The sequence below is a fragment of the Sciurus vulgaris genome (genome assembly GCF_902686455.1).
Source record: "Sciurus vulgaris genome assembly, chromosome: 8".
In the NCBI taxonomy this organism is placed as follows: Eukaryota; Metazoa; Chordata; class Mammalia; order Rodentia; family Sciuridae; genus Sciurus; species Sciurus vulgaris.
This window is the reverse complement of record NC_136468.1, coordinates 120114022-120141905: the sequence shown is the minus strand read 5'-3', so window position 1 is coordinate 120141905 and position 27884 is coordinate 120114022. Positions and strand designations below refer to the sequence as shown.

General features: G+C 40.7%; 1 protein-coding gene across 1 annotated transcript; it reads left to right on the top strand.

Annotated features, from left to right (window-relative positions):
• The first annotated feature begins 3759 nt into the window (after positions 1 to 3759).
• On the top strand, positions 3760 to 5449 carry LOC306667245 (ubiquitin-conjugating enzyme E2 Q2-like). Its single transcript, XM_079149729.1, has one exon. The coding sequence runs from the start codon at positions 3793 to 3795 to the stop codon at positions 4918 to 4920; it is 1128 nt and encodes a 375-aa protein (XP_079005855.1). The 5' UTR covers positions 3760 to 3792; the 3' UTR covers positions 4921 to 5449.
• Positions 5450 to 27884: the final 22435 nt, after the last annotated feature.

Sequence of the window (27884 nt, the reverse complement as noted above, 5' to 3'; positions counted from 1 at the left end):
TTCCAGGATCCATTCAACTGTGGTGGGACCAGGCCAAGTGATTAAATGGATAGGGAATTCAACAACAATCCATAAGCCATTTAGGTCCTAGTGTGACATTAGTCTATGCCATTTCCCACATCATGATGAATTAATATTATTTACCATCATGGATGGGGTGGAGGTGGGGGAAGACTGAATTTATTTTGTGCATCGGCCACATAGTAGGTGTTTTAGTGTTTGCAACCAATATAGTGGCAGTCGCAATGCCTCCATTATACCAATGAGGCATGAAAGCAGCCATTGAAAACACTTCAATGAATGGACATTTCTATTTTCCAATAAATCATTACCTACAAATCCAGGCAACAAGTTTAGTGGCTGACCCTGTATTTTAGTCTTTCCATGTTGTTGCAGAGATTGCTCTCTTTGTTTTCTCTTCTTGATGCACTGAGTTTTGGGGTTAGAGAACTTTTTCATATCTGGAAACAAGGGAAGGGATTGATGTTGTTATTGAGACACCACCGTTGGCCATTCATGATGAATTTTGTTATTTGGGAAAGAGGTCCAGTTAGTTGGGAAAGAGCTCCATCTACTGCCTCCTTGTCATTCCAGTTCTAGGGACTCAACTCAGAGCTTTCCGCTGATCAGAAGCCATGACTCCTCCTTGACCTTGTTCACTCTGTAGAAGATACTGCTGAATTCTGCCTCACCTCCAGCATTTCCTTGGGAGTATGGAAGTGTTCAGGGCCTGCCTAGGAGTCAGTCTGACAGAGAAGTCTTTCCGTGTTCTTGACTATATAGTAGATAGTGGCTTTTGCAGTCCATTTCTTCTCAGTAACTGATAAACAATAGAAATTAATTTCTAACAGATCTGGAGGCCAGGAAGTCCATGATTAAGGTACGAGCACATCCAGTGTCTGGTGAGGGTCTCTCTTGCTGCATCAGCACATGGAGGAAGAGATGAAATGGAAACCAGGGCTATATTAGTGTTACCTGGCTATTTATTAGGCATTCATCCCATCAAGAGAGGGTCCCTCAAGTCTTATTGCCTCCTGAATGATAAGCCTCTCGATATTGTTGCATTGAGGATTAAGTTGCATCATAAGTTTGGAAGAGACCTGGCAGTGGCTCTAAGACCAGTCTGGTGCTGATTCTCAGCTCCCACCCCACCCAGGGGTGGGCAAGACGCTCAGGAAACTGTTCCAGAATGAGGAGTGGTGGGACTGAAATCCCCACAGTGTGATCCTTGGCTAGGTTGAGGCTGAGGGACTAGAGATGCCAGGAGATAAGGGAAAGTTTCTTCCTATGTTCAAAGGCTCCTTCCACTCATGATCATGATCATGGGCTACTGGTGCTGAGGTTGATGTGAGGGGGCACCCTGCTAATAAAGAAAGTCAATGGAGTACATCCAAGACTGGGAGATGGGATTCTTGGGACTATTTCTACATTGTCATACCCACAATTCCATTTCTCTCCTTGCAGTTTGTGTGACCTCCTACAAAGTGACTGGGACACCCTTAATGTTGGTGATCCCAAGATAGATAGCCTGGATTGCCTCTGGGAATAACAACATTGGAAGTTGTTTTATGAACTGCAGAAGACAGACAAGGCCCCTGAGATGGTCATCAATAGAGATAGCAACAAGTGTCCAGGGATCTCTAACTAAATTTCTGGCTCCAACTCAGAGAATGAGGCAACTCTAACTGTCAATGAGGCACACTCTTTGAACAAGGCTATTACTGTCAGGAGTGAAACACAGTGACAAAGGTAGATGAGTAGGTGTGACCATGTACATGGTTCTTATTTCACTCCCTGCTGTGGTCACACTGATGATAAAAAACTGGTCACAATTAATAGAAGTTTCCATTTCTGCTCCTGCTTTACATTCCTAACAGTTGAGGGCTGGTTCCCAAACATGTCCAGTCTCAGCTGATTCCAATAACCTGACCAGGATGTTTAGAATGATTCAAATTGCCAACTCCCTAAGACTCTAGAAACCATATCAAGCACCACAAAATCTATGAGAACTACAGAGAATACCCCTTAGACACTGCATTTTAGTGTCTCAGAAGAGAAACATCAATGTAAGATAGTAATACGTTTTGGAGTCTGCACTTGAATGTGTTCTTGCAGTACTTGCAAGGAAGGAACTGGTTAGAATTTGGTCATATCTATGGAATACTAGAAAAGGGACAGAGGATATGCAGGAAGGTGTTGGGCAAGAGCAAGATGGCTATAGTTAGCTCCAGTGAGCTATTCTAGTATGTAGCCTAGGTCATGAACTCCCTGACTCAGCATATGTACTAAAAGTCAAAAACTTTGGTTGGTGAGTATGTGTCTACTTATGTAACCTGCTGGCAGTATACCTTCTTTGTCTGGCCTGAACATAAAAAGTTCTATGGAAATGATTTGGGTTGGGGAGGGAAACTAGGGGCTACTGGCACATCCAAATAAAGCATCTGTTATCCCAAATGTGCCTCACATCTTCTTTCAACTTCTAGATACATAAACTTGGCTCCTGGGCCTGAGTCCCACAGGAAAACTTGTGTAGTTGGCATGATCCTTGCATGTGAGAGATGCGTTCACTCCAGTGAATGGGGTTGTTCTATGGCCACCAAGCAGCATATAGTATTCAGTTGCCAAGATCCTATTAGTCTGGACTTCTGTGAAAGTTCAGACACAATGGATGGGTTCCTTGTGAATACAGAGAAGAATTCAGATTGTCCTGGGTCAAACATGGACCCAGGGGGACTGTGAACTGAGAAGTGGAGTCCATATGCCAGCCCACTGCCCAGGAGAAAGATGGCAGCAGCGGTCCAGATGAGACAGGGAAATGGCTTTAGGAGCCACACAAATGGCTGCTAGGGCCATGGGATGGTTGCTTCCTACAGCTTAGAGAGCAAACTCTGATGCAGGTTTATGAGAGACTGCCAAGAGGAGAGAGTTACAAGATGAAGAAGAGGTGTGGGAAGTCAATGTATGGTTGCTGGAGGAGGATCTCCATATCTTGGATATACCCTATGGTCTCCCCTCATAGGGCTGGTGAAATTGGAAGAGGAGGACAATACCATACTGGATCTCCTTGGAGTTCATGATGCACTCCTGGGTCTTGGTGATGGCACTGATCATTTCCACTGCCCACATGAAGATGACATCTAAGGCTTCCCTCTGTGCTGAGCCCATTCCTCTTGGGAGGGAGGGGTGCAGGGTGGTTAACTGTTCGCAGACAAATACAAATTCTTCCCAATCAGAAACTCCCACTACAGAATCTCCTCTTGCTGGCAGGCCTGAAACTTCGTGAAGGAAGGAGGGATTCCCAGATGGAAGTCCTCCTTATGAACCTCTGTGTCTCTGTATTTGTCATTAGGGTGATTTCTCAGTGGAGCTGTGTTGTGTGATAATGCAGCTCTGCAATAGTGCAACTGAGCATGTAGCTGTGCAATTTGTACTGGTAGCTTGGGTTTTTGTTCAGGTTGAACATGATAGCTTGGTAAATCTTACTGCTATGGAGCTCTCGAATGTACCCCCTTCTTGTTCTGTTCAGAATTCTCTTTAAAAAAAAAAAATCTGGCTGGAGTCTGTTACAAAGGGAGCAGCCGCTCGGGCTGCCGTACAGCTGCCATACAGCTGCCCGCTGAGGCCTCGCGCCCCTCGCCATTTGCCAGCCGCGCTCCGTCGCCGGTCGCGGCTGCGGAGAGAGGCGGAGCGCAAGAGCGCGGCCCCGCCGGCTCCGCGGGGCGGTCGCGGCCGTGATGGCGGCTCCGGGCCCAGCTCCCCTTCCGCACCCCTCCCCCCGGAGATGAGGGGAAGATGTCCGTGTCAGGGCTCAAGACCGAGCTGAAGTTCCTGGCGTCCACCTTCGACAAGAACCACGAGCGATTCCGCATGGTCAGCTGGAAGGTGGACGAACTGCACTGCCAGTTCCTGGTACCGCCGCCTGCGCCGCCGGGTAGCCTGCACTCACCGCCGCTCACGCTCCACTGCAACATCACGGAATCTTACCCATCTTCTTCACCAATATGGTTTGTGGACTCAGATGACCCAACTCTGACATCGGTTCTGGAACGTCTAGAAGATACTAAGAACAACAATTCGCTTCGTCAGCAACTGAAGTGGTTGATATGTGAACTCTGCCGATCATGTAACCTTCCTAAGCACCTGGATGTTGAGATGCTAGATCAACCACTACCCACGGATCAGAATGGAATAACAGAAGAAGTGACTTCAGAAGAGGAGGAGGAAGAAGAGATGACCGAAAATATAGAAGACTTGGATCATTATGAGATGAAAGAAGAAGAGCCTATTAGTGGGGAAAAGTCAGAGGATGAAGGAATTGAAAAAGAAAATTTGGCAATATTAGAGAAAATTAGGAAGACTCAAAGGCAAGACCATTTGAATGGTGCGGTGTCTGGGTCAGTGCAAGCTCCAGATAGACTTATGAAAGAGCTCAGGGACATATACAGATCACAGAGTTATAAAACAGGGATTTATTCAGTGGAACTCATAAATGACAGTTTATATGATCGGCATGTTAAACTGCAGAAGGTTGACCCTGATAGTCCCTTGCACAGTGATCTTCAGATCTTAAAAGAAAAAGAAGGCATAGAATACATTTTGCTTAACTTCTCTTTTAAGGATAACTTTCCCTTTGATCCTCCATTTGTTCGAGTGGTATTACCTGTTCTCTCAGGAGGGTATGTGTTGGGTGGAGTAGCATTATGTATGGAACTTCTCACAAAACAGGACTGGAGCAGTGCCTATTCAATAGAATCGGTCATCATGCAAATAAATGCCACCTTAGTCAAAGGCAAGGCCAGAGTGCAGTTTGGAGCAAATAAGAATCAATATAATCTAGCAAGAGCCCAACAGTCCTATAATTCCATTGTACAGATACATGAGAAAAATGGCTGGTACACTCCTCCAAAGGAAGATGGCTAAAATATGTTGACTCTCATATGTTTGGACCAATGTTGCTTTAAAGAAAATCTTCCTAACATGCAGATACAAGCTTTGAGTGCCCCTATAACAGCAGTACCGAACATGTTAGCTAATAGATATTTTAGTGGATAATCTGTCAACTGACATCCAGTATAAGTTACAGCCATTTCATTTTGCTCACTTTAGTTATCTTGGATTGAGCAGTGGGGCCTTTACTGTATTTTCCTGATAAATACACTTACTGGCCACTCCTTATCTCTTTTTCTTGAAAAGTGAAATCTTTTAAGCAGGCAAGTCAGCATCAGGTTACTGCAGTTGCGACTTGGCAGTGACTTTTCTATGTTGAGTCCATGGGTTACGAGGATTTGCAAAATACTGTTCCATTTAGAGCCAATAAAAGTTTAATCAATGTTCAATACTGGTTTAGAAAATTTTAAGTCTTCTAAACCACAGCCTTTTTAAGGCCTAAAACCACTTTATGATATTGCCAACGTAATGACAGGAAATTTATTCATTAAATTGTTAAACATTTTTTGTGCCTATAAGAAGATATGAACTGTTTCCTTATTTGCTCTTACTTGAATTGTACTTTTTAGGCAAAGCAAAGTAAGGCAGTGCCACTTAAGGCTTGTGAGTAGTAATTTCCACTGGGGCAGCAGAGTCTTGCTGGGCTGAATCTGCTTCTTGTTGGTTCAATATTTCTTACAAAGAAGAGCCACAATATAGAGCTTGAAGTTATTTAAAATACTAAGTCATTTTACCTTTCCATTTTATTAACAGGATGTTGCAATTATTTGTAAACTAATAAACTTATAAAGTCATTGGCATGAAGACAGACTTCCTTGAGCAAAAACTATATAGTTAAGTACAAAAAGATACCTGATTTGGAGATTCTTAAAATTTTTGTTGTCATGACAATGGCCTTTACAACCAAAAGACTAATAGGATCTCTTAATTCTTTTGTAAAACCTGACTCAAATCAATGTACTCTCCATTTTATTGCCTTACATGAATCAGTTCTGTTTGGTTGGTGAGAGATTTTTTTTTTTAATAAACCCGTTTGATTTTAAAATAAATTCTAGTTATTAAGCACTTTTTAAAAGAAACCCAGAAGCACATTTTTTCTGCACAAACCATTTCTTATGCATTTGCTTTAAGATTTGGTTTTTAACTCTGTAAACCCTATTCAAGAGATTTGGCACTTATGCATTATTGTGTTTCTTTTGATTTTAATTTGGTTAGGATAGTAGATAAAGATTTTCTTTATCTTGCTCACTTGGTTACATTTATATAAAGCTCTGATTGCCAGTTGCTCAGATAACAAGTGACAAGGCAGAATTTTTTTAAAGCATTAAAGTTCCTTAAGCCTAAGGCTAAATCTTGAATACATTATTGAATTCTTTAATATCCTGATAGCTAGCAGATTGACAGCTGCACATTTGGCATGCTTTGTTTTTTGGATTTTATTTTTCATTGCAGATTTATTTGGCAATGTACAGTAAATTTTGTAAACTCGCATCAAGTTTATGAATAAAGAACCATTTAAAAATTAAAAAAAAAAAAATCTGCTGCATCTCATAAGACCAAAAAGACTTCTGTAATGCCCAGTCCTGTCTATAGCTAGAGAAACAGGGGCTCACTGCTATTCAAACTCTTCAGGAAACTCACCAGATGATCTCCTTTGATGTAAATATCATCATCTGTTCCCATAAACCATTCATACTTGTCCAATTGCTGATTATGCATTTACTTAAGCATCATAAAAGACTTCTTTTGGGGCAGGCAGGAGTCATCCACGATCCATAGTGACACTATTGGAATTGGTAGAGATGTGACTGAACCCTCACTGGAGAAGAACTCCACTTTCTTGGATCATGTTGTGAAGGCGACCATGGCATGGGTCTGCAAGTATTTCTAAGCAGTCATGACTCCCCAAAAAGAGAAAGGTCCTGTCGTGTTGGCCGCCATCTGGGGCCAAACCTTGTGGCCACAGCTGTGCGGCGCAGGCATCTTCGTGTGCCCTGCCAGCCTGGGATGCTTTTGCTGCCGCCGCCGCCGCCGCCGCCTGCTGGGCCTGCAGTCCTCCTGTCTGATGCGGTGCCACTGACCCGCTCACTTCAGCTCCGAAGTGCGGGGCAGGACCAGCCGTCGAGGCCAACACGAAGCCCAGTAATAGCCTAAGCAGCATTCCGAGCCAGGAAAGCCGACCTGCGTGCGGCAATGTCCAGGTCACTCTGCTTGCAGGGCGGCTTCTGTCGCCCATCCTCAGAAGCCCTCCCACCGCAGCTCCCACCCATAGAGACCAAGTGGCCCTAGTGCCTTGAGGCCTGGTCTCCGCAGCTCAGTGGCTGCCTAGGGCCAGCCGCGCCCCAGGAGGCCCCCTGAGCTGACCTCAGGCCCCACACTGGCACTTCCGATCTCCTGCCCCCACCGCCGGCCTGCTCCTTTAAGAGCAGAACATGCCTTGCCCTTGCAAGTGACGGCTCCTGAGCAAAACCGCCAAGGCTCTTCCCGCTTTGGCACGGAGGTGTAGGACCAGTGCAAAGGCAATGGCAGTGGCCCCTGGCCAGAGCCGCTGTCCTGCCCTGCTTGTGCCCCAGGCAGGCTCTGCCCCTGTTCTCTCTGTGGCCTAGGCTGCTGCTGCAGCTGCACCTCCTCCTACTTAGCTCGCCATTGTCCTTTGATACATTTAGAGTTGATTTTGTGCAATGTGAAAAATAAGGGCCTAGTTTTATTCTTCTGCATATTCCACCATGCCCTTCTACCATGCTGTTTCTGTGATGGAGTCAGAAGATCACAGAGACCTGTAAAACCATGATCCAAAAGAAATCTGTCCTCCTCTAAATTGTTCACTCAGGTATTCTGGGCACAGTGAAGAAGAGCTGACTATTGCAAATGTGATAGTTACAGAGCACATTAGTTGTTCTGATAGTCCTGCCGAGCGTGAAATGCTGAGGGGCGTCCTAAGACTGAACGAGGACAAGAGATGGGAACCTGAAGAGTTAAAATCTCGGGTAAAGGTACGTACATAGCTGAACATAAATCCCAACAATGGTGTGTAGTCTTGTATTTTCATTTGTAACATTTTACTATATGAATTAAAAGACAGGAGAAAAAAAGTTCATAGTTTAAGTCAATAAGGGGACACACAATGTATGGACATCATACTCGTGACAATAGCATTGTAAACAAGGAAAAGGAATAGAGGAGGATAGGAGGAGAGGTAATGAATGGTAATAAAAATCAAGTCAGCAACATTTCAAACTGTATTGGTATTGATGTAAGATAGTAAGTGTTAAGCACATAGAAACCACTATGAAAATAAATTAAAAATATAGATAAAAGAATATGAAGAGTTAGCCAAAGTGGTATGACTGGGGGAAAAAAATCAACCAATCACAACGGAAGCTGGTAGTGGAGTGGTGAAGAACATAAAAAAGAGATAAATTACATGTAGAAAAGAGCACCTTGACAGAAATCTTTTATTATCTTTTATGATTTTAGATGGAACACATGAGTCTTGGTTCCTCAATACATAAGAAACCTTCATTCACACAGGGTTTAACACAGTTTCTCTAAGTTTACTGTGTTTGGGGAGAAAGGCTTTAGGTTGTGGGATTCTCTTCTAACAAAACAAAGCACCTGGCAATAGGAACTGGACCTGCCATGACTCCCTATGCCCTGAGAATGCCACCAATCTGAGAGGCACAGGGGGGAGGGGAGGTTTTGGCACGACTGCCACAGAGCGAGGCTGGACACCCTGACAGTAAGCTCCCCAGTGGCAGAGAGGCTTTGGGGTCCCCAGGAGGGAGGCTACTACTCTGTGAATCCTCAACCACCAGTGGGTAGTGGAAGAGCATCCAGAATCAGCCAAGAAAGAAATTGGGATTGCACAGGCAGAGTTCAAGAGTGAGACCAGACCTGGGAGTGAACAGAAGTCCAATTTCAGTCCCCAAACTGGACATAAGGAGAGTCCAAACTATGCCCTTGGCTGCAGTGACCACATTCAGAGAGAGTCAGACTAACAGGGATCACCCCCAGTACACTGGCAAGACCCAATGAACTAAAGAACTCACCTGGCAAATCCACTGAAGGAGGCTGGTCTTATGTGTAAGCGTGAGCAGACCACACTGGTTGAAATTCATTAGGGAGAACAAGCTGAGGTCCAGTGCTCTAGGAGAGAGCACAGTGTGAGAGGATGGGGCTCCTAGGGTCTGTTTCTTTCTCCCAGCATTATGCATGGGCCTCCTGCTTATTTCAGGGCACTATTTATCACTATCCAGAAGTCATCCCTTGGAAGATTTCCTCTATTCTAGGGTCTTCTAAGGATGTCTGCACACTCCTCCCTGGCCTTTCCTCCCACCTCCAGGCAGATCTTTCCTCAGGAAGAATCTCCTCCTATGTTCAAGTGTAGTCTTGTATGAGGGAAGGGGGCACTTGGTCTGTTCTCTCTGCATGGAGTATGCACAGGCTCTTTATAGAGACTCTCAGAGTAACACTGACTCTCAACTGCCTCAGTTCATAGCCATGAACCTAGATTTCACCTTGGTTCAAAGACAGGGTCTTCCCTGCTTGACGAATCTTTGACAACCCATGTTTCAGAGTTCAGCCTTGGTAACTGTGACACTGATGAACTTCACAGACAATAGGGACCTAAAGTTCTTTTCTCCATCAAGTATGAATTTTGGTGCTTTTAAACACATTGCATAAAACATGAATGATTTAAAAAATAAGAATTAAACTTGTCTATTTATGGTATATTGTGGAATGAGATGTGTCAAACACAATGTGTTTGAGGCTAGAAATGGTGATAAATCCATAAAAGAAGGTGGTTGATTAAGTAAACAGGGTATAATTGGGAAATGACTAAAAGCATACCAACAACCAGAGAAACATTAAATGAAACCAAAGTACACTTGGGAGTCACTGTGAGGACTAAGGAATGTGAGGGTCCATGGTCCACCTTATGCTGAGTCACTTTTCATCAGTGGTCTCTCAGCAGGGAGCTGCTTTGTCCATGGCCAGGAACGTGGACAGTCAATACCCCTGCTGAACTGAACCCAGAAAAAAATAGTCGAGAAGAACTGAAAGAGTCATAAAGGGGTCAATACCTGGAAAATGACTTTGATTAAAGGTCATGGAAGTCAAGTGTGATTTTTTTGCCCAAAGCAGCTTGAAGAATGTTGAATGCTGAACCTTCACTTCTAAGTCTCCTCTTTTGAGTGACTTCCTATAACTGGTATTCCCAGAGGATTCATAATTTACCTGATAACCAAACATATACTTCCCAAAAAATCTTGAGATGAATAAGGGGTCTTAGAGAACACAGCAGTGCTGTGCATGTGAGGTCAGAGATCAATGAAGAGGAGATATCTCTCACATGGTCTTTCAGAGACCATGGATATGGGGTGTTCCACAAAATCTCATGTGTGAGACAATGCAAGAATCTACAGAGGCAAAATGATTAGGTTGTGACTTGTAAACTAATCAGTGACATAATCCAGTGATATAGGTGATAACTGTATGTAGGTGCATTGGTGCCAAATGAGGTTTTCACTAGAGATGAGACTGTGGGGTTTATATTTTGATCCCAGTCACCTAAGCTCTACTCTGCCTTTTTTTTTTTTTTTTTTCCTTGTGGTGCTGAGGATTGAACTCAGGGCCTTGTGCTTACAATGCAAGCACTCTACCAACTGAGCCATATCCCCAGCCCTCTCTCTGCTTCTTGATTGTCATGACTTGAGATGATTTCCTCCTCCCTGTCATTCCACCATGATGTTCTGCCTCATTGTCTTCTCATCTCTACTTTTCTCCTTGCAGGGTCTGTGGCCTTCTATGAGGAGAATCAGCCACCCTCTGTATCAGTGATCTCAAGTCAGACAGTCTTGATCACATGCTCTAGAGAGAAACTGGAGAGGGTTAAATATGTATATTGGGGCAAGCTGAAGTCATCCCAGGCATCTGTTCGATCATCTACAGATATACCAACTGGCTCTCAGGAATCCCTAACAGTCTGTGACTCTAACTCAGGAAACACAACCATTCTGACCATGACAGCTACAGACTTTGGATGAGGCTGAACATTACTGTTCTACCTTTGATGGCAGTGGAAACAGTTTCCAGTGACACACAGTTTCACAGACAGATGTGGACATGGGACAAGAAACTGCCCAATCTGGCCGGACTCTCATTATCACATGCCTGTTGAGTAATGACTAACACCTTGGTTTTGACTTGCTCACTCACTTTTCTGAACTCCCTTTCTGACATTTCTTCTGACATGCTGTCATTGGATTCTATTGATATAGTATCTAGATTTGTTTGGGACACTTTTTTTCCTTGTTTTCTCATGTTGTTCGTGTATCTTTCCTTCGAGGAGTGGGAATCTGAGGTATTGCAGTTTCCCCCTTATAGACTTATAATGTTCCTGCAGGTTTTCAATACCTTACCTTAAAGTGAGAGATCAATATTAGCAGCACACCATACAAACAATAAGCATCCTTAACCCAAATAGTCCCTATTAAGATATTAACAGTATTGTCCTTAATAAACAGAGATGATGAGTTCAATTATTATTTACAGCATAACTAATAGGTTTGCAATGAGAACAACCATTTCTAATGGTGGACAAAGAGGATGGGGAGGGTATAGGATATAACATTAATGAGATAAGAAGTGAGTCTATAAAGGTACTATGTCATAGGAATAGTGAAAGCAAAATTAAATGAAATTTGTTGTTAGCATAAGAAAAGGGAGAAAGAATCTCCAAGGAAACAGATAAATAAGAGGAAAATAGAGGTAGTGAGAAAAGTATTAATAAAAGAAAAGTAGAAAAAATTGTAGGTATAATAAGAAAAATTGTAATAATACTACTAATAGAAAAAAAATTCTACAATAAAATTATATTGTCCTATTCGAACCTCCTAGTCTTCAGTAGCCTGATGCCCCTGAGAGGAACTTGATAATGTGGTGTCCCAAGAAAGGTGCTGTCCCACTAGGGATGGTGGCCTCCAGATCGGGAATAGTTTATGCTAGCAGGCAAACCCCCAAACACAGAGGCAGCCTCATGTGTTGATATACGGTCAGCCACAGCATGGTCGCTAGGGCACGGGAGCTAGACCGCTAGGCAGGCTGGGACCTGGTCGGGTCCTGGTGCTGGAGATGGTAGGCCCTGGCTGAGTCAGGTCTCAGCACAGGAGACACACACAGGCACTGGGCCTCCACAGTCTGTATTCTAACAAGGATTCCCAGGTACAGTGCATTCATTATACTTTAAGAATCCCCTGTGGCAGTCGTGACATAACCATTCACATTTTTTGTTAAAGATCACCAGATAACCCTACTTGTTTTCAGGGCTGAGAACCATTGATGCCAGAGGAGCACCACAACATTAAGGGCAAATGGAGAGTGAATTGTCCAAGTGATTTTTTTTTTCTGGTTCCCTGGGAAAGAAAAGTATGTGCACAGGCCTTTTTTGGGTTCTGCCCCATCTCTGAATTCACCTATGGAGTCATCCACAGCATGGATTCTGGTTCCTTTCTATATCAAGGGAAGTAGGTGTCATTTCACCATGTCCAAGAGTAATCCTGGCAATTATCTGTTTTACAATATGAGAAACAACCTTTCTATAGCCCTGGTACTAATTCCAAATTGACCTCTTACCCCTTGAACATTGGGGATCCAGTAGGATTGACTTTCAAATACCAGATCAACAGTTGGACAGCCCTTCTTAGATTCAAATTGCCAGATTCTTCTCCTCACCTCCACCATCTTAACTGACACTTCTAAATATTTGAGAAGAAACAAAAGACATGAGAGTAAATTCATATTCTGTGCTAAAATTTCCCATCCTGTAGCTAAGGTCTTATGTCAGGAACACAGCAAGTCCTTTTGAAGGGTAATATTTCCTTCTCTATGCCTGGCCTTGCCCGGTCACGTTTCCTTCATCTACACAGTTTGATTGAATTATAAAAGAGAAGCTGTTTGGTTGGTGCTTTTTCTTCCATTGCCCATACCATTAGTAAAATCCTTAACCATAATAGTACATTTTTCTTTCAAATGAAGATAGAATTAAATTATTATCACTGTATATAGATTAGACATCACATACTAATTTCACAAACTTATCTTTGAAATTTTCCCAAAATTTCAGATTGGAATCTTCCTCTGTTATATATGATACACTTAAGACATTATTTATAATTATAAACTATATTATTCAATATGATAGAATTTGAAGTTTTACAAAATGGTATAAATTCATATATATTAGATTCAATGTCATATGTACATGATCCCACTTTAATATTAAATAATTTTAATTTACTTACATTTGTCTCTGATGCTGAAACATTTTGAGAATTTGTAACCAAAGATGATCTTTAAATTCCTAAAGAATTTCAGGCACATTACAGATTCTTAGGAATGAGCTGAGCTTAAGAACAAGGAGTATTTTCTCAGGGTGCTTATGTGATCATACACAAATTGTTCACAGTGAAGTGAATTGTGCAATGGTTAAACTTTAGATTATGTAGAGGTAAATGAGAGGGAGGGACATGAAAAAATGGTGGAATGAGACAGATATCATTACCCTATGCACATGTATGATTACACGAATGGTATGAATCTACATCATGTACAACCATAGAAACAAAATGATGTATCCCGTTTGTGTACAATGAATCAAAATGCAGTCTGTAAAAATTTTTAAAAAATTAAAAATAAATTGCCTTTCCATGCCCTGGCATCATCACGACCTTGTTGAAAAAGTTACAATAAACCCAGTATAATCTTAATTTTCCCTTTTCACAATGTATCACATATTAAATGTATTTCCTCTTTTATTTTTAGACCAATCATCTTCAATCACGACTTCTTGCGTCATAAGTCAGACCTTAAGCAAAACAACTGATTCATCAGCAGGGGTCATGGAAACCAGAAGATAAATTCAAATGCCTGGATTAAAGTGTACTAAATAGAAAAGAGTTTTGTTTTCGAATTTCATATAAGTGGGATGAAAATTCGCCCCACCTGAAAAATCTCTGCATATATATTTATTCTAAAACTACAACAAATTTTAGCTCTCTTCACCCTCTCCACCTCTGTTCCTCACACTAGTCTCCAGGACTATCTTTGCCTGGTGTCTCAGGGACGGTGCCAGCAGCAGTAATGCTGCTGCAGTTGCCGCCCTTGTGATGGCAGACCCTGATAGCGACAGGAACCAGAGCATGAGTGCTCTCACCGCTGCCTGGGACACCGCCCTGGCTTGCAATTGTCTTCCGCTGCTGTCACAGGGCCGGGTCCTGAGATTCGAGGTGGAGGTTGCTGCGAGCTGGCCTATGCCCAGCTCCTCGGCCCCCACGCCCCAGGAGGGCCCTCGCGCGTCGCGTGTGCCAGGCTGCCACCCAGGCACCCACACTAGCCCCGCTCAGGCACCAGAAGCCGAGGCCCTTAAGAGAAGGCGGAGCAGGCCTACCCAGCCAACCCAGCCGGCTGGTACCTGAGCGCAAGGCTCCGACCTGGGCGGATACTTGGAATCGTGGTCAACTTCTGCTTGTTGCAGTTAGCTGCCCCTCTCCACACGGTGCCTCAGCTCGCAGCCTGCGCCCCTCCCCACCTGCAGACCCTCCTCCTGCCGCTGCCTGGCAGAAAGAATGTGCATCCTCCCTGCTTCCTAGGCCTCTTCAGGTCCTCTGGTTCCCCGCCCAGATTCTCCTCTCCTCCCTCCACCCTTCAGCCTACTCCTCCCGCTCCTCTCCTCCCTGGCTCTCAGGCCTCCTATTCATTACGTGCTCTTCCCTTTTCTCCTTCCCACTGGGACCTTCTTCCCATAGCCTTTCTTCGGGGAACCTTGGGCATTCTAGGGGTTCCTAGCACATTCATGGAAGTTTAGGGCCTGGATGGTGGCCCTGAATCAGGCCTGAGAGCACAGCCCCAACTGCTGGCCTGGTGTCTGCTCTCAGGCGAATGATGCGGTCTTCAGTCGCTCCATCCTAGCCTTCATCTTCTTCTCCCTCTCCTGTTCTTGTCTCTACTTCATCTCTGTGACTTCAGGCATCATCAGCAAATATGTCTTTATGGTCCAAGCTAGAGGGATAATGTTGAGAGAAAATGTGAAAATAGTAGAAAGTATGATCAGACTGTACACAAATAAAAACGCCACTCTCAATGGCACAGATTATTCTGAAGGCAATAAATTCAAGTGAAAATCTTGTACAAACAACAATGTAACTCCCAGAAAACTTCACATATTCACCATTCCTTCCCTGCCAGAAAAGCCTGTCTTACTTGTAGGGATTCTTCAGTGTCAATGTAAGGGAACAGAAAAGGAGTGGACCCTTCCAAAGTCATTCTGTGAAGCTAATATCACCCTGATACCAAAACCAGACAAAAACACATTGAGGAAAGAAAATGTCAGACCAATATCCTTAGTGAACATGGATGCAAAAATTCTCAACAAAATTTTAGCAAATCACATACAAAAACATATTAAAAAGATAGTGCACCATGATCAAGTGGGTTTCATCCCAGGGATGCAAGGTTGGTTCAACATCAGGAAATCAATAAATGTAATTAACCACATCAGCAGGCTTAAAGTTAAGAATCACATGATTATTTCAATAGATGCAGAAAAATCATTTGATAAAATACAGCACCTCTTCATACTCAAAACTCTAGAAAAAATAGAGATAGTAAAAACATACCTCAACATTGTAAAGGCTATCTATGCTAAGCCCAAGGCCAACATCTTTCTAAATGGAGAAAAACTGAAAGCATTCCCCCTAAAAACTATAACAAGGCAGGGATGCCCTCTTTTACCTCTTCTTTGAATATCATTCTTGAAACCCTAGTCATAGCAATTAGACCAAAGAAATTAAAGGGATACAAATAGGAAAAGAAGAACTCAAACTATCCTAATTTGCTGATGACATGATACTATATTTAGAGGAGCCAAAAATTCCACCAGAAAACTTCTAGAATTCATAAATGAATTCAGTAAATTAGCAAGAAATAAAATCAACACTCATAAATCTAATGTGTTTCTATTCATAAGTGATGAATCCTCTGAAAGAGAATTTAGAAAAACTACCCCATTCACAATAGCTTAAAAAAAAAATACTTGGAAATCAATCTAAAAAAAATAGGTGAAAGACCTCTACAATGAAAACTACAGAACACTAAAGAAAAAATTAAAGAAAACCTTAGAAGATGGAAAGATCTCCCATGTTCTTGGACAGGCAGAATTAATATTGCCAAAATGGCCATAGTACCAAAAGTGCTATATAGATTCAATGTAATTCTAATTTAAATTCCAATGAAGTATCTTACAGAAATAGAGCAAGCAATCATGAAATTCATCTGGAAGAATAAGAGACCCGAATAGCTAAAGCAATTCTTATCAGGAATAGTGAAGCAGGGATTATCAAAATACCATACCTTCAACTATACTACAGAGCAATAGTAACAAAAATGACATAGTATTGGAATCAAAATAAACAGGTAGATTAATGGAACAGAATAGAGGATACAGAGACAAACCCACCTAAAAAAAGTTTTCTCATACTACACAAAAGTGCCAAAACACACAATGGAGAAAAGATAGCCTCTTCAACAAATGGTGCTGGAAAACTGGAAATCCATATGCAGCAAAATGAAAATAAACACTCTATCTCTCACCCTGCACAAAGCTCAACTCAAAATGGATCAAGGACCTTGGAATCAGACCAGAAGACCTATACCTAATAGAAGAAAAAGTAGGTCCCAAATCGTCATCATGTCAGCTTAGACCCAGACTTCCTTAACAAGAACTCCCAAAGCACAAGAAATAAAGCAGGAATCAATAATTGGAATAGATTCACACTAAAAAGCTTTTTCTTAGCAAGGGAACTATCAGCAACATGAAGAGAGAGCCTACAGAGTGGGAGAAAATCTTTGCCACATATACTTCAGATAGAGCACTAATCTCCAGAATCTATCAAAGAACTCAAAAAACTTCCACAAGAATACGAGTAACCCAATCAACAATGGGCTAAGGAAATGAGCAGACACTTCACAGAAGAAGATCTACAATCAATCAAACAGATATATGAAAAATGTTCAACATCCCTAGTAATAAGAGAAATGCAAATCAAAACTACCCTAAGATTCTATCTCACCCCAGTTAGAATGGCGATTATCAAGAACACAAGCAACAATAGGTGTTGGAGAGGATGTGGGGAAAAAGGTACAACTCATACATTGCTGGTGGAGCTGCAAATTAGTGCAGCCACTCTGGAAAGCAGTGTGGAGATTCCTTAGAAAACTTGGAATGGACCCACCATTTGACCCAGCTATCCCCCTCCTTGGCCTATACCAAAGGACCTAAAACAGCATACTACCATGATACAAACCACTTCAGTGTTCATAGCTGCTCAATTCACAATAGCTAGATTGTGGAAACACCAACTTAGATGCCCTTCATATGATGAATGATAAAGAAACTGTGGGTATATATACAAAAAGGAATATTATTCAGTTATAAAGAGGAATAAAATTGTGGCATTTCAGGTAACTGAATGCAGTTGGAGAATATCATGCTAAGTGAGATAAGCCAACCCCAAAAAACCAAAGGTCAAATGATCTCTCTGATAAGGGTATGATGATACATAACAGTGGGTGGGAGGGAGGCAAGAATGGAGGAAAGATGAATTGTATAGAGAAAAAAGAGGGGTCGGGAGGGGTGGGGGGAAGGAAAAATAACAAAATGAGGCAAACATCATTACCTGTGTACACGTATGATTACACAAATGGTGTGACTCTACTTCATGTATGACCAGAGAAACAACAGTTGTTGTTTACAACTGTAAACATTTATGTACAACGCATCAAAATAAATTTTTAAAAATATTTGAAGGGAGGTAGAACATTTTTGCTAAATTAAAATATTTTCATAAACAGATAATATTAATGTGTGGGTCTGGGATTCAGCTGTTGAATTAAATACACACTATTAAATACATATCCAACACACCTGGACATGTAAAATAAACATTTATAGAATAGCAGCACCTCATAATGTGGAATGTGCTCACCCTAAAAATTCTATAATGACCAATCACTATGGTAATGTGGGATGTACATCTTAACTTCCATTCCAACTGTCAGTTGGTGTGCTGAGTGGGTGATATTAGGGTTAGTTTTCAGGTCTTGACCTAGAAAATCCTTTATGGGAACCATAAATTGCTGTAGTGAAGTCATGTTGACATTGATATTTTGAAGACTGTTACTTCAATAGCGTCAGTTAAATTTTACTGAACATATTTTCCTCTTGACTGTTTCATCTTCTCTCCTGAGTTGTAAGTATTTTGTGATTTTGTTTTAACACTCAATATAACATATTTTGATAATTCTATTCAGCCTTAAATATTTTCCAATATTTAGTAAAATGGGACACTTCCTAATGCCAATATCATGTGCACTCTTTGAGTGAACAGATAAACAGTGGAGGACACCCACTTTGCTTTCATGAGATGAAACAAACAGAGAATATGGATACTAAGTATGGCAACAAAATATCCTACGTAAGGGCAATTAGAGGCCAGACTCTTCTGAATGAATATGTGAACCTCTCTTCTGAGATGAATATGTGAACCTCTAAACCTAATGTTAGAAAAATCTAAATGAAGATATTTGTAGAAAGGTCTTGAGATTCAGGGGCCTGTTTGCCAGGTGGTTAGTAACTAAATGATCCCTGGTGTTGGTAGCTACTGGATGGAGGCATGACCAAGGACATGAGGTAAGTGGATGTGGACATTGGATAATGGAGAAAATGAGGGCCTAGGTGGACTCCAGGGACGGTCCACTAGAATCCTCAGTTTTCACAGGCTATAGATATGGGTAGTCCTTTCTAAGGCACATAAGTCTCTGGCCCCTGGCCCCTGAAGGATCTAAGAAGGATGAGGAAGTTCAGAAGCAGGAATATGCCTGATCAGTGGCTGGTGCATCTGCAACAGGTTTTCAGCCAGACCTTTGTCCAGCTGCTCAGATGATGTGCTCAGAAAACATTAGTCTGCAGACATGGGGGCAAGTCACTTCCTACATTGATCTGTGAAAGTACAGCCAGAGTATCTGTTTTCTTCTATTAATTCATACTAACACTTCAACCAGGAATGAACCAAGAAGGAAATATAACGTAAGGCAAAGCCATCAAGTGGCAGTTTGTTGAGAATGTCCGTAGTTTCTGAAAAAGTTCATGAGCCAGCACAGAGTTCTGATCATTTGGGGTGGTCAACAGTTCATCAGAAGGATATTGTGAGGTAGTTGACAGAAGACCCTGGAGGAGGGATGGCCACAAGTGTGGACCTTACCCTTGACCTTCAGAGAGTCTTCCATTTAGATGAAATCATCATATTTTTGGGTCAGTATTTGAAAGAAGAGGCAGGAGACTGGGTTATGACTTGATCCTTTCTCTTGGCTCAGTCAACACTTCTGGGACATCAGTTTTACCACGGAGACCTTAAAGAAAAAGGATTGCAGAAAGAATGAAAAGACTTCTGGGTTCATTTTTCTATTGTATCAACTACAGGACACAAGTATTCAGGGATCTCTGGTCCCGGTAAACAGCTACATTTCTGTCCACATGCACCACTCAGCACTGTTGGGATTCTGGAAGTTACATAAAATCTTCAAATTTCAAATACCTAAACTCAAAGTTGTGGGTTACAGAGTCTGCCCCACCCATCCCTCCAGGCTGATATGGGGTCACAGAAATAACAGATATTCTCCATGAGTTTTAAAGATATCCACCTGTGAAGAATAAAGAATGGGACTTTCTTCATCCAATGCCCTGGAGGATGACATCAGTTTGACATCTCCCTGTTCAAATACTGCCAAACACCAAGCTTACTCGTCCACCCACAATTTCATGATAGGATTCTTTAGAACACATTGAAGCACCAGTCGTTCTTAAGGCTGCCTGTATGTGATCATTGACAGCCTGTATAAACATACATGGGCCAGATGAACACTTCTGCATCTCCCACACAATTAATTGAGGCACAGAGGGGTTTATTTAGCTCTCATAGGCATGTACAGCTTTGAGGTAGGATTTGAACATAAGTCACATGGACACAGCTCCTCTGCTCTGGTCACTGTTCTCTCTGCTCTCTATGATTTCACCTTAGTAAAGGTATTTGTGTACTTAATAGTCTGTTGGGTTTTAGACCTCCCCACATTGCAATGTCATCCCAAAGCCCAGTCTGACTCAGGTGTTTTCCTGCCCCAATAGGAAAAATGAGTTCAAAAGATGAACTCTAAGAACATTTAAATCCATCTCTCTTCTAACTTATTAAAACACACTTTGTGTTATTTTTAACTTTGGTCACATACTGCAAAAAATGCACTAGATTTTTTTTTCCTAAATTTAATTGTAACATTGTTTCCCATCCTTTTGGTAATGAATATTATACCCTCAACTTCTATGAGATCAATTTTTCAGTTTCCACCAAAGAGTGAGACTATGTACTCTCACAGAAGTAGTTACTTCTGTGCCTGACCAATTATATTTGTCCTCTGATATCATTCTTGTCAAAATGACCTAATTCTTCTCACTGGGAAGAAATTACAAATATTTAAGTTGCTGGTGTGCTATTATTTTATAATGTATACTTGAATTCAAAGCTCACATTATACTCTCAGATATTTACAATCATCACATGCCAATTTAAACTGTTTGAACTGTTATTTGAATTATTATTGATGAACCTATGTATTTTTGCCAACAAGTTCTCAAGAGCTGACTCTGTTTCATCACATTTCCCAGGCTCTTGCCTCCCACATAAGATTCTTAAGAGATCAAGACATCCTAATGACTTCCGTAGGCCTTGGGCCAGAGGAGTTCAACCTGTGGCCACCAAATAGTGTACATCCTTCAGAACAGTCAGACAAAGGTTCTATGAAATCCAGTCAGTGTGTCCAGTCTTCAATAATGATTCTAGTCTATTCAGAGTTCCATTTACAATTCTGTTTAGTGTGTGCAGATTTATGGCCATTGAGTTAATCAGCAGTGCTATAGCTCCAGAAGTGAAGATCTATTTCCTACTGAGTTTTGTGCACTTGATCCATTCAACTATTGATGGGCATCTTTGTTGATTCCACAATTAATCTACTGTGAATTGGCCTGCTGCAAACATCAAAGTCACTGTATTATGATAGTATGCTAATCTTAATTCTTTTTAATAAGCAGAGAGGAGTGGGTACACTCGTAGTTCTTCCAGGAATCTTCACACAGCTGTCCGGAGTCATCATAATAATTTGCAGTCCCACCAACAGTGTGTCAGTGTGCCTCGTTTCTCATATCCTTGCCAGTATTTCTATGGGTATCCAGTTTTCCCAGCACCTTTTGTTTAAACCACTATCTCCTGTCTAACATACAGTGTTAGCACCCTTGTCAAGTATCAGGTGGCTGTAAATATGCAGGTTGTCTCTGTTTTGTATATTCTATTACATTGACCTTCATGTCTATTCTCAGGCCAATACCATGGTGTTTTTGCTACTCATCTCTGTAGTCTACTTTGAGATTGAGTATTGATATTTCTCCTCCATTTCTCTTCTTTGTGTTGGCAATCCTGAGTCTCTTATTATTCCAAATGAATAAGAACTGATTTTTTCAATCTGTAAGAAATGTGCATTTGTATTTTGAAGGGGATTGCATTAAATCTGGATATTGCTTTGGTAGTATGGCCATTTTGACAATATTGTCTCCCTACCCAAGAACAATTAGGTCTTTGCATTTTCTGATGTCTTCTTCAATTTCTTTTTCAGCATTGTACTGTTTTCTTTTAGAGATATTTTACCACCTTGGTTAATTAATGCTCAGGTGTTCTTTTAGATTATTGTGAAAGGGATAATTTTCTAAAGTCTTTTCAGCTGAATTACTGTTGGAGTATAGAAATTCTATTGATTTAGAAGTGTTGATCTTTTATTCTGCTACATTGCTAAATTTATCAGGTCTAGAATTCTTCTGGTGAAATTTTTTTGGATCTTCTAAATATAGGACCATGTCATCAGCAAACAGAGATAATTTGACTTTTTCTATTTGTGTCCCTTAATTTCCTTCTTTGCCTGATTTATTTGATTGAACTTTTGAAAAACTATATTGCATAGAAGGGGTAAACGTGGACATTCTTGTCTTGTTCCTGATCTTTGAAGAAAACCGTTCATTTTTATCTCTCGTCAATGTAATATTGGTTTTGTTCTTCTCATATGTAGCTTTTATAATGTTGAGGTTGAGTGCCTTCTATCCATAGTTTTCTGATATTTTTTAAATGAATGGTTGCTGTATTTCATCAAAGAACTTTTCTGTATCTTTTGAGATGACCTATGGTTCTTGTTCGTAATTTCACTTTTATAGCGTGTTAGTTAGATTTTTTTCCCCACAGCTTGGACCAAAGCTCTGACAGGAAAAGTTAGATGAGAAAAAAGTTTATTAGGGGGCTCATGGTTTCAAAAGTTTTAGTCCTTTGACAGCATGCCCCATTCCTTAGGACTTGAGGTGAGGCAGAACATCATAGTGGAATAGTGGGGGTGAATAGAAGTGGCCTCAGAAACATGTTCAGAAAACAAACAGAGAGACTCCACTCTACAGGGAATAAATATATAACCATAATTGTGCCCCCAATAACCCACCTCCTTAAGCCCTATCTGCCTTGTGATACCACTCAGTCAATCTCTTTCAGGGGATTAATTTACTCACTGGGTTAAGGCTTTCATAACTCAATCATTTCATATCAAAACCTACTTGCATTGTTTAACATATGAACTTCTGAGAAACTCTCAAATGTAAACCATTACAAGTAGTGAATTATTTTTATTAATTTGCACATGTTGAACCAAATTTGCATTCCTGGGTTGAAGCCCACTTGATTGTGGAGTATGGTTTTCTTAATTTGGTTTTGAATGCAGTTGACTAAGGCATTAGTATTGATTTTTGCATCTATGTTCAACAGGTATAGTGGTCTGTGATTTTTATTTCTCAATGCATCTTTTATAGTTTTGATATCGGGGTTAGAGTGAATTACCAGAATATAATTGCGAGGGTTCTCTCACAGTCAATTTCATAGAATAATTTGAGAAAGACTGGTGTTAGCTCTTCTATAAAGGTCTGGTAGATCTAGGCTGAAAATCATCTGGTTCTAGGCTTTTCCTGTTGGAAAGCTTTTAATGGCCATTTCAATTCAATACCTGATAGAAATTGGTTAAGGTTTTCTGTATCTTCCTGGTTTGATATGTGCAGGATATATATATCTAATAACTTGTCACTGTTTCTATATTTTTCAGTTCAATGGTTCATAAATTATCAAATAGTTTCTACTGATCCTCTGGATTTCAGAAGTATCTGTGGTGATAACTCAATTTTTCATCACCAAATGTGTTGATGTATGTCTTCCCTCTCATTCTTTGGTTAGCCTGTCTAAGGGTTTATCAATCTTATGTTTTATAATAACTGACTCCTTATGGCACTGATCCTGCGTATGTGTATTTTATTCTGGAATTTATTAATTTTGGCATTCCAGTATCATGTGTTTACTAGTAATTCGCTGTATTAATGATCAGAAACAAGGTGAATGTGGCAAAAATTATACAGATTATATACTCTACTATTTATTTAAATTATAATTTCTTATGTGAGAAAACAATAGGGTGGAGAGGATGAGAGGGAATTTGAAATATTACAAGAAGTTATCAGAGAAAAAGGCAGGAGGTAGGGTAGTACATGCTGGCTATAGAAACAAGTTACCAAAAGTTAACTGAAAGTAATCCAAAAGAAAGAGAAGGTGATCCAAGATGGTGGACTAGAGGGTGACTGCATCTCCCAGTTGCTCCAAACCAGGATTCAAGAAGGGGAGGCATTGAGAGACTCAGACTAAAATAGAACATGGGGAGTCTCCCCCACCCAGTGAAACTCAGCTGGGCAGACAGGCCCAGTCTTCGCGTGGCTTATTAGAGACAACAGGGCAGAGTCTCCCTCAGGCAGCCCTGAGCACTCTATGTGGTGGGCTCCTCCCACAGGGCCAGATACTCCAGTTTCATGGAGCAAGCCCCCCAGTGAGAGCCTGACTGCACAGAACCAGCGTACGGCCAGCTCCAGCCCACACTGCGGCCAGCTCCGGCCACCAGCAGTTGCTTCAGAGACCCAGCACAGGACAGCCAGGGACTTCCCCAAGCAGCCCGGTGCCTCCGGCGGGGAAGCGCCTTTCTAGGATACTTCTCAGAGCGGACCACCCAGTGAGAGCCTTTCTACACAGAGCCAGCTACAAGTCCCCAACCAGCGGAAACCTCCGACCCGCAAGCAACCTCTGGGGACCAGGGTAGGGCAGCCAGAGACCTCTCCAGGGTCCTCTCTCCCTGGAAACAGTACTGGGCTAAGGGCAGCATTCTTTGGAAGCACTGCATTATCAAGTTATTCAAGACTTCAGTCTACTGAAGGCTGGTAGTGATACACTGGAAATCTACAGGGACACTATAGGTCAATAGAGGAAATCTGCAATATCACAGAGTCCCACACTGACATCTGACCCAACTATGAGGAACAACAAGGGAAGAAAATGTCCAAACAACCTAGATACTATATCATAAAACCCAAAGACAGCACAGCAGAAGAAATGTCAGAAAGGGAGTGAGAATGTACATAATTATAAACATCAGGGAAGCAACCACGAGGAGATGAAAAGCAAATGCAGGCATTAAATGATCGCACCCAATCACCAGTTAAAAGAGCAAATATGGGAAGCAAAAGAGCAGTTCAATAACCGAGTTAGAGATACTGAAAAAAAAAACAACAAACAGAAATCCCTTGAAATGAAGGAAACAATAAACCAAGTTAAAAACTCCATAGAAAGCATAACCAATAGGATAGAACACCTGGAAGACAGAACCTCAGATATTGAAGACAAAATATCTAACCTTGAAAACAAGGTTGACCAACAGACAAGATGGTAAGAAATCATAAACAGAATCTACAAGAATTATGGGATATCATGAAGAGGCCAAACTTAAAGAATTATTGGGATTGAGGAAGGCTTAGAGAAACAAACGAAAGGAATGAACAATCTATTCAATGAAATAATATCAGAAAACTTTCCAAATCTGAATAATGAAATGGAAAACCAAGTACAAGAGGCTTATAGGACCCCAAATATACAAAATTACAACAGACTCACACCAAAGCACATTATTATGAAAATACCTAACATACAAAATAAAGACAGAATTTTAAAGGCCGCAAGAGAAAAGAATCAGATTACATTCAGGGGGAAACCAATAAGATTATCAGCAGATTTTTCAATCCAGACCCTAAAAGCTAGAAGGGCCTGGAACAACATTTTTCAAGCCCTGAAAGAAAATGGATGCCAACCAAGAATCTTATGCCTAGCAAAACTTACTTTCAGATTTGATGATGAAATAAGATCCTTCGATGATAAACAAAAGCTAAAGGAATTTACAAAAAGAAAGCCGGCATTACAGAACATTCTCAGCAAAATATTCCATGAGAAAGATATGAAAAACAATGATGCAAATTAGCAATGGGAGGAACTAGCCTAAAGGAATAGCCAAATAAAGGAGAAACCAAGTCGTGTGTCAAAAAACAAAAATGAGTCAAATGACTGGGAATACAAATCATATCACAATAATAACCCTGAATGTTAATGGCCTGAACTCATCAATCAAAAGACATAGACTGGCAGATTGGATTAAAAAGAAAGATCCAACAATATGTTGCCTGCAAGAGACTCATCTCATCGAAAGAGATACCCATAGACCAAAAGTGAAAGGATGGGGAAAAAAACATACCATGCACATGGACACAGCAAAAAAGCTGGAGTATCCACCCTCATTTCAGATAATGTGGACTTCAAGCCAAAACTAGTCAGAAGGGATAAAGAAGGACATTATATACTGCTTAAGGGAAGCATAAATCAGCAAGACATAACAATCATAAATATCTATGCCCCGAACATTGGCTCATCTATGTACATCAAACAAATCCTTCTCAATTCCAGAAATCAAATAGACCACAACACAATAATACTAGGCAACTTTAACACACCTCTCTCACCACTGGATAGATCGTCCAAACAAAAATTGAATAAAGAAACCATAGATCTCAATAACACAATCAACAATTTAGACTTAACTGACATATAGAATATACCATCCAACAAAGAACGAATACACTTTCTTCTCAGCAGCACATGGATCCTTCTCTAAAATAGACCATGTTTTATGCCACAAAGCTACTGTTAGCAAATACCAGAAGATAGAGATACTACCTTGTACTCTATCAGATCATAATGGATTGAAATTAGAAATAAATGACAGAATAAAAAACAGAAACTTCTCCAATACTTGTAAATTAAATAATACACTATTATACAATGAATGGATAACAGAAGACATCAGGAGGGAAATTTAAAAATTCTTAGAAGTAAATGAGAACAAAGACACATCATATCAAAATCTCTGGGACACTATGAAAGCAGTACTTAGAGGAAGATTTATTTCATGGGGCGCATTCAACAAAAGAAGTAGAAATCAACAAATAAATGACTTAACACTACAGCTCAAAGCCCTAGAAAAAGAAGAGCAGAGCAACACCAAAAGTAGTAGAAGACAGGAAATAGTTAAAATCAGAGCCAAAATCGACAAAATTGAAACAAAAGAAACAATCGGAAAAATTAACAAAATAAATAGTTGGTTCTTTGAAAAAATAAAATTGATAAACCCTCAGCCACACTAACAAAGAGAAAAAGGGAGAAAACTCAAATTACTAAAATTCGGAATTAACAAGGAAGTATCACAACAGACACGATTGAAATACAAAACAGAATTAGAATATATCTTGAAAATCTATACTCCAACAAAACAGGAAACCTCGAAGACATCAACAAGTTTAGAGACATATGAATTACCTAAACTGAACGAGGACATACACAACTTAAAATAAATCAATTGCAAGCAATGAAATAGAAGAGGTCATCAAAAGCCTACCAACAAAGAAAACTTCGGGACCAGATGGGTTCTCATTCGAGTTCTACAAAACCTTTTAAGAAGAGCTCATTCCAATGCTTCTCAAAGTATTCCATAAAATAGAAGAGGAGGGAACCAAACTCAAACTCATTCTGTGAAGCCAATATCACCCTGATACCTAAACCAGACAGAGACACATCGAGGAAAGAAAACTTCAGACCAATATCCTTAATGAACATCAACACAGAAATTCCCCCAAAAAATTTAGCAAATCACATACAAAAATATATTAAAAAGATAGTGCACCACGATCAAGTGTGTTTTATCCCAGGGATGCAAGGTTGGTTCAACATCAGGAAATCCATAAATGTCATTCACCATATCAACAGACTAAAAGTTAAGAATCACATGATTATTTCAATAGATGCAGAACAAGCATTTGATAAAATACAGCATCTCTTCATGCTCAAAACACTAGAAAAAATTGGGGTAGTGGGAACATCCTTAACATTGTGAAGGCCATCTACACTAAGCCCATGGCCAATATCATTTTAAATGGTAAAAAACTGAAAGCATTCCCCCTGAAAACTGGAACAAGGCAGGGATGCCCTCTTTCACCACTTCTATTCAACATTGTTCTTGAGACTCTAGCCAGAGCAATTAGACAAACCAAAGAAATTAAAGGGATAAGAATTGGAAAAGAAGAACTCAAACTATCCCTGTTCGCTGATGACATGATTATATATTGAGAGGAACCTGGAAATTCCACCAGAAAACTTTCAGAAGTCATAAGTGAATTCAGTAAAGTAGCAGGTTACAAGATCAATTCTCATAAATTCAATGAATTTTTGTACATAAGTGATGAATCTTCAGAAAGAGAAATTAGGAAAACTACCCCATTCGCAATAGCATCAAAAAAAATAAAATACTTGGGAATCAATCTCACAAAAGAGGTGAAA

What these genes read in the sequence shown, in the direction of transcription:
- LOC306667245 (XM_079149729.1), top strand. Translation starts at nt 3,793, where the DNA reads ATGTCCGTGTCAGGGCTCAAGACCGAGCTGAAGTTCCTGGCGTCCACC.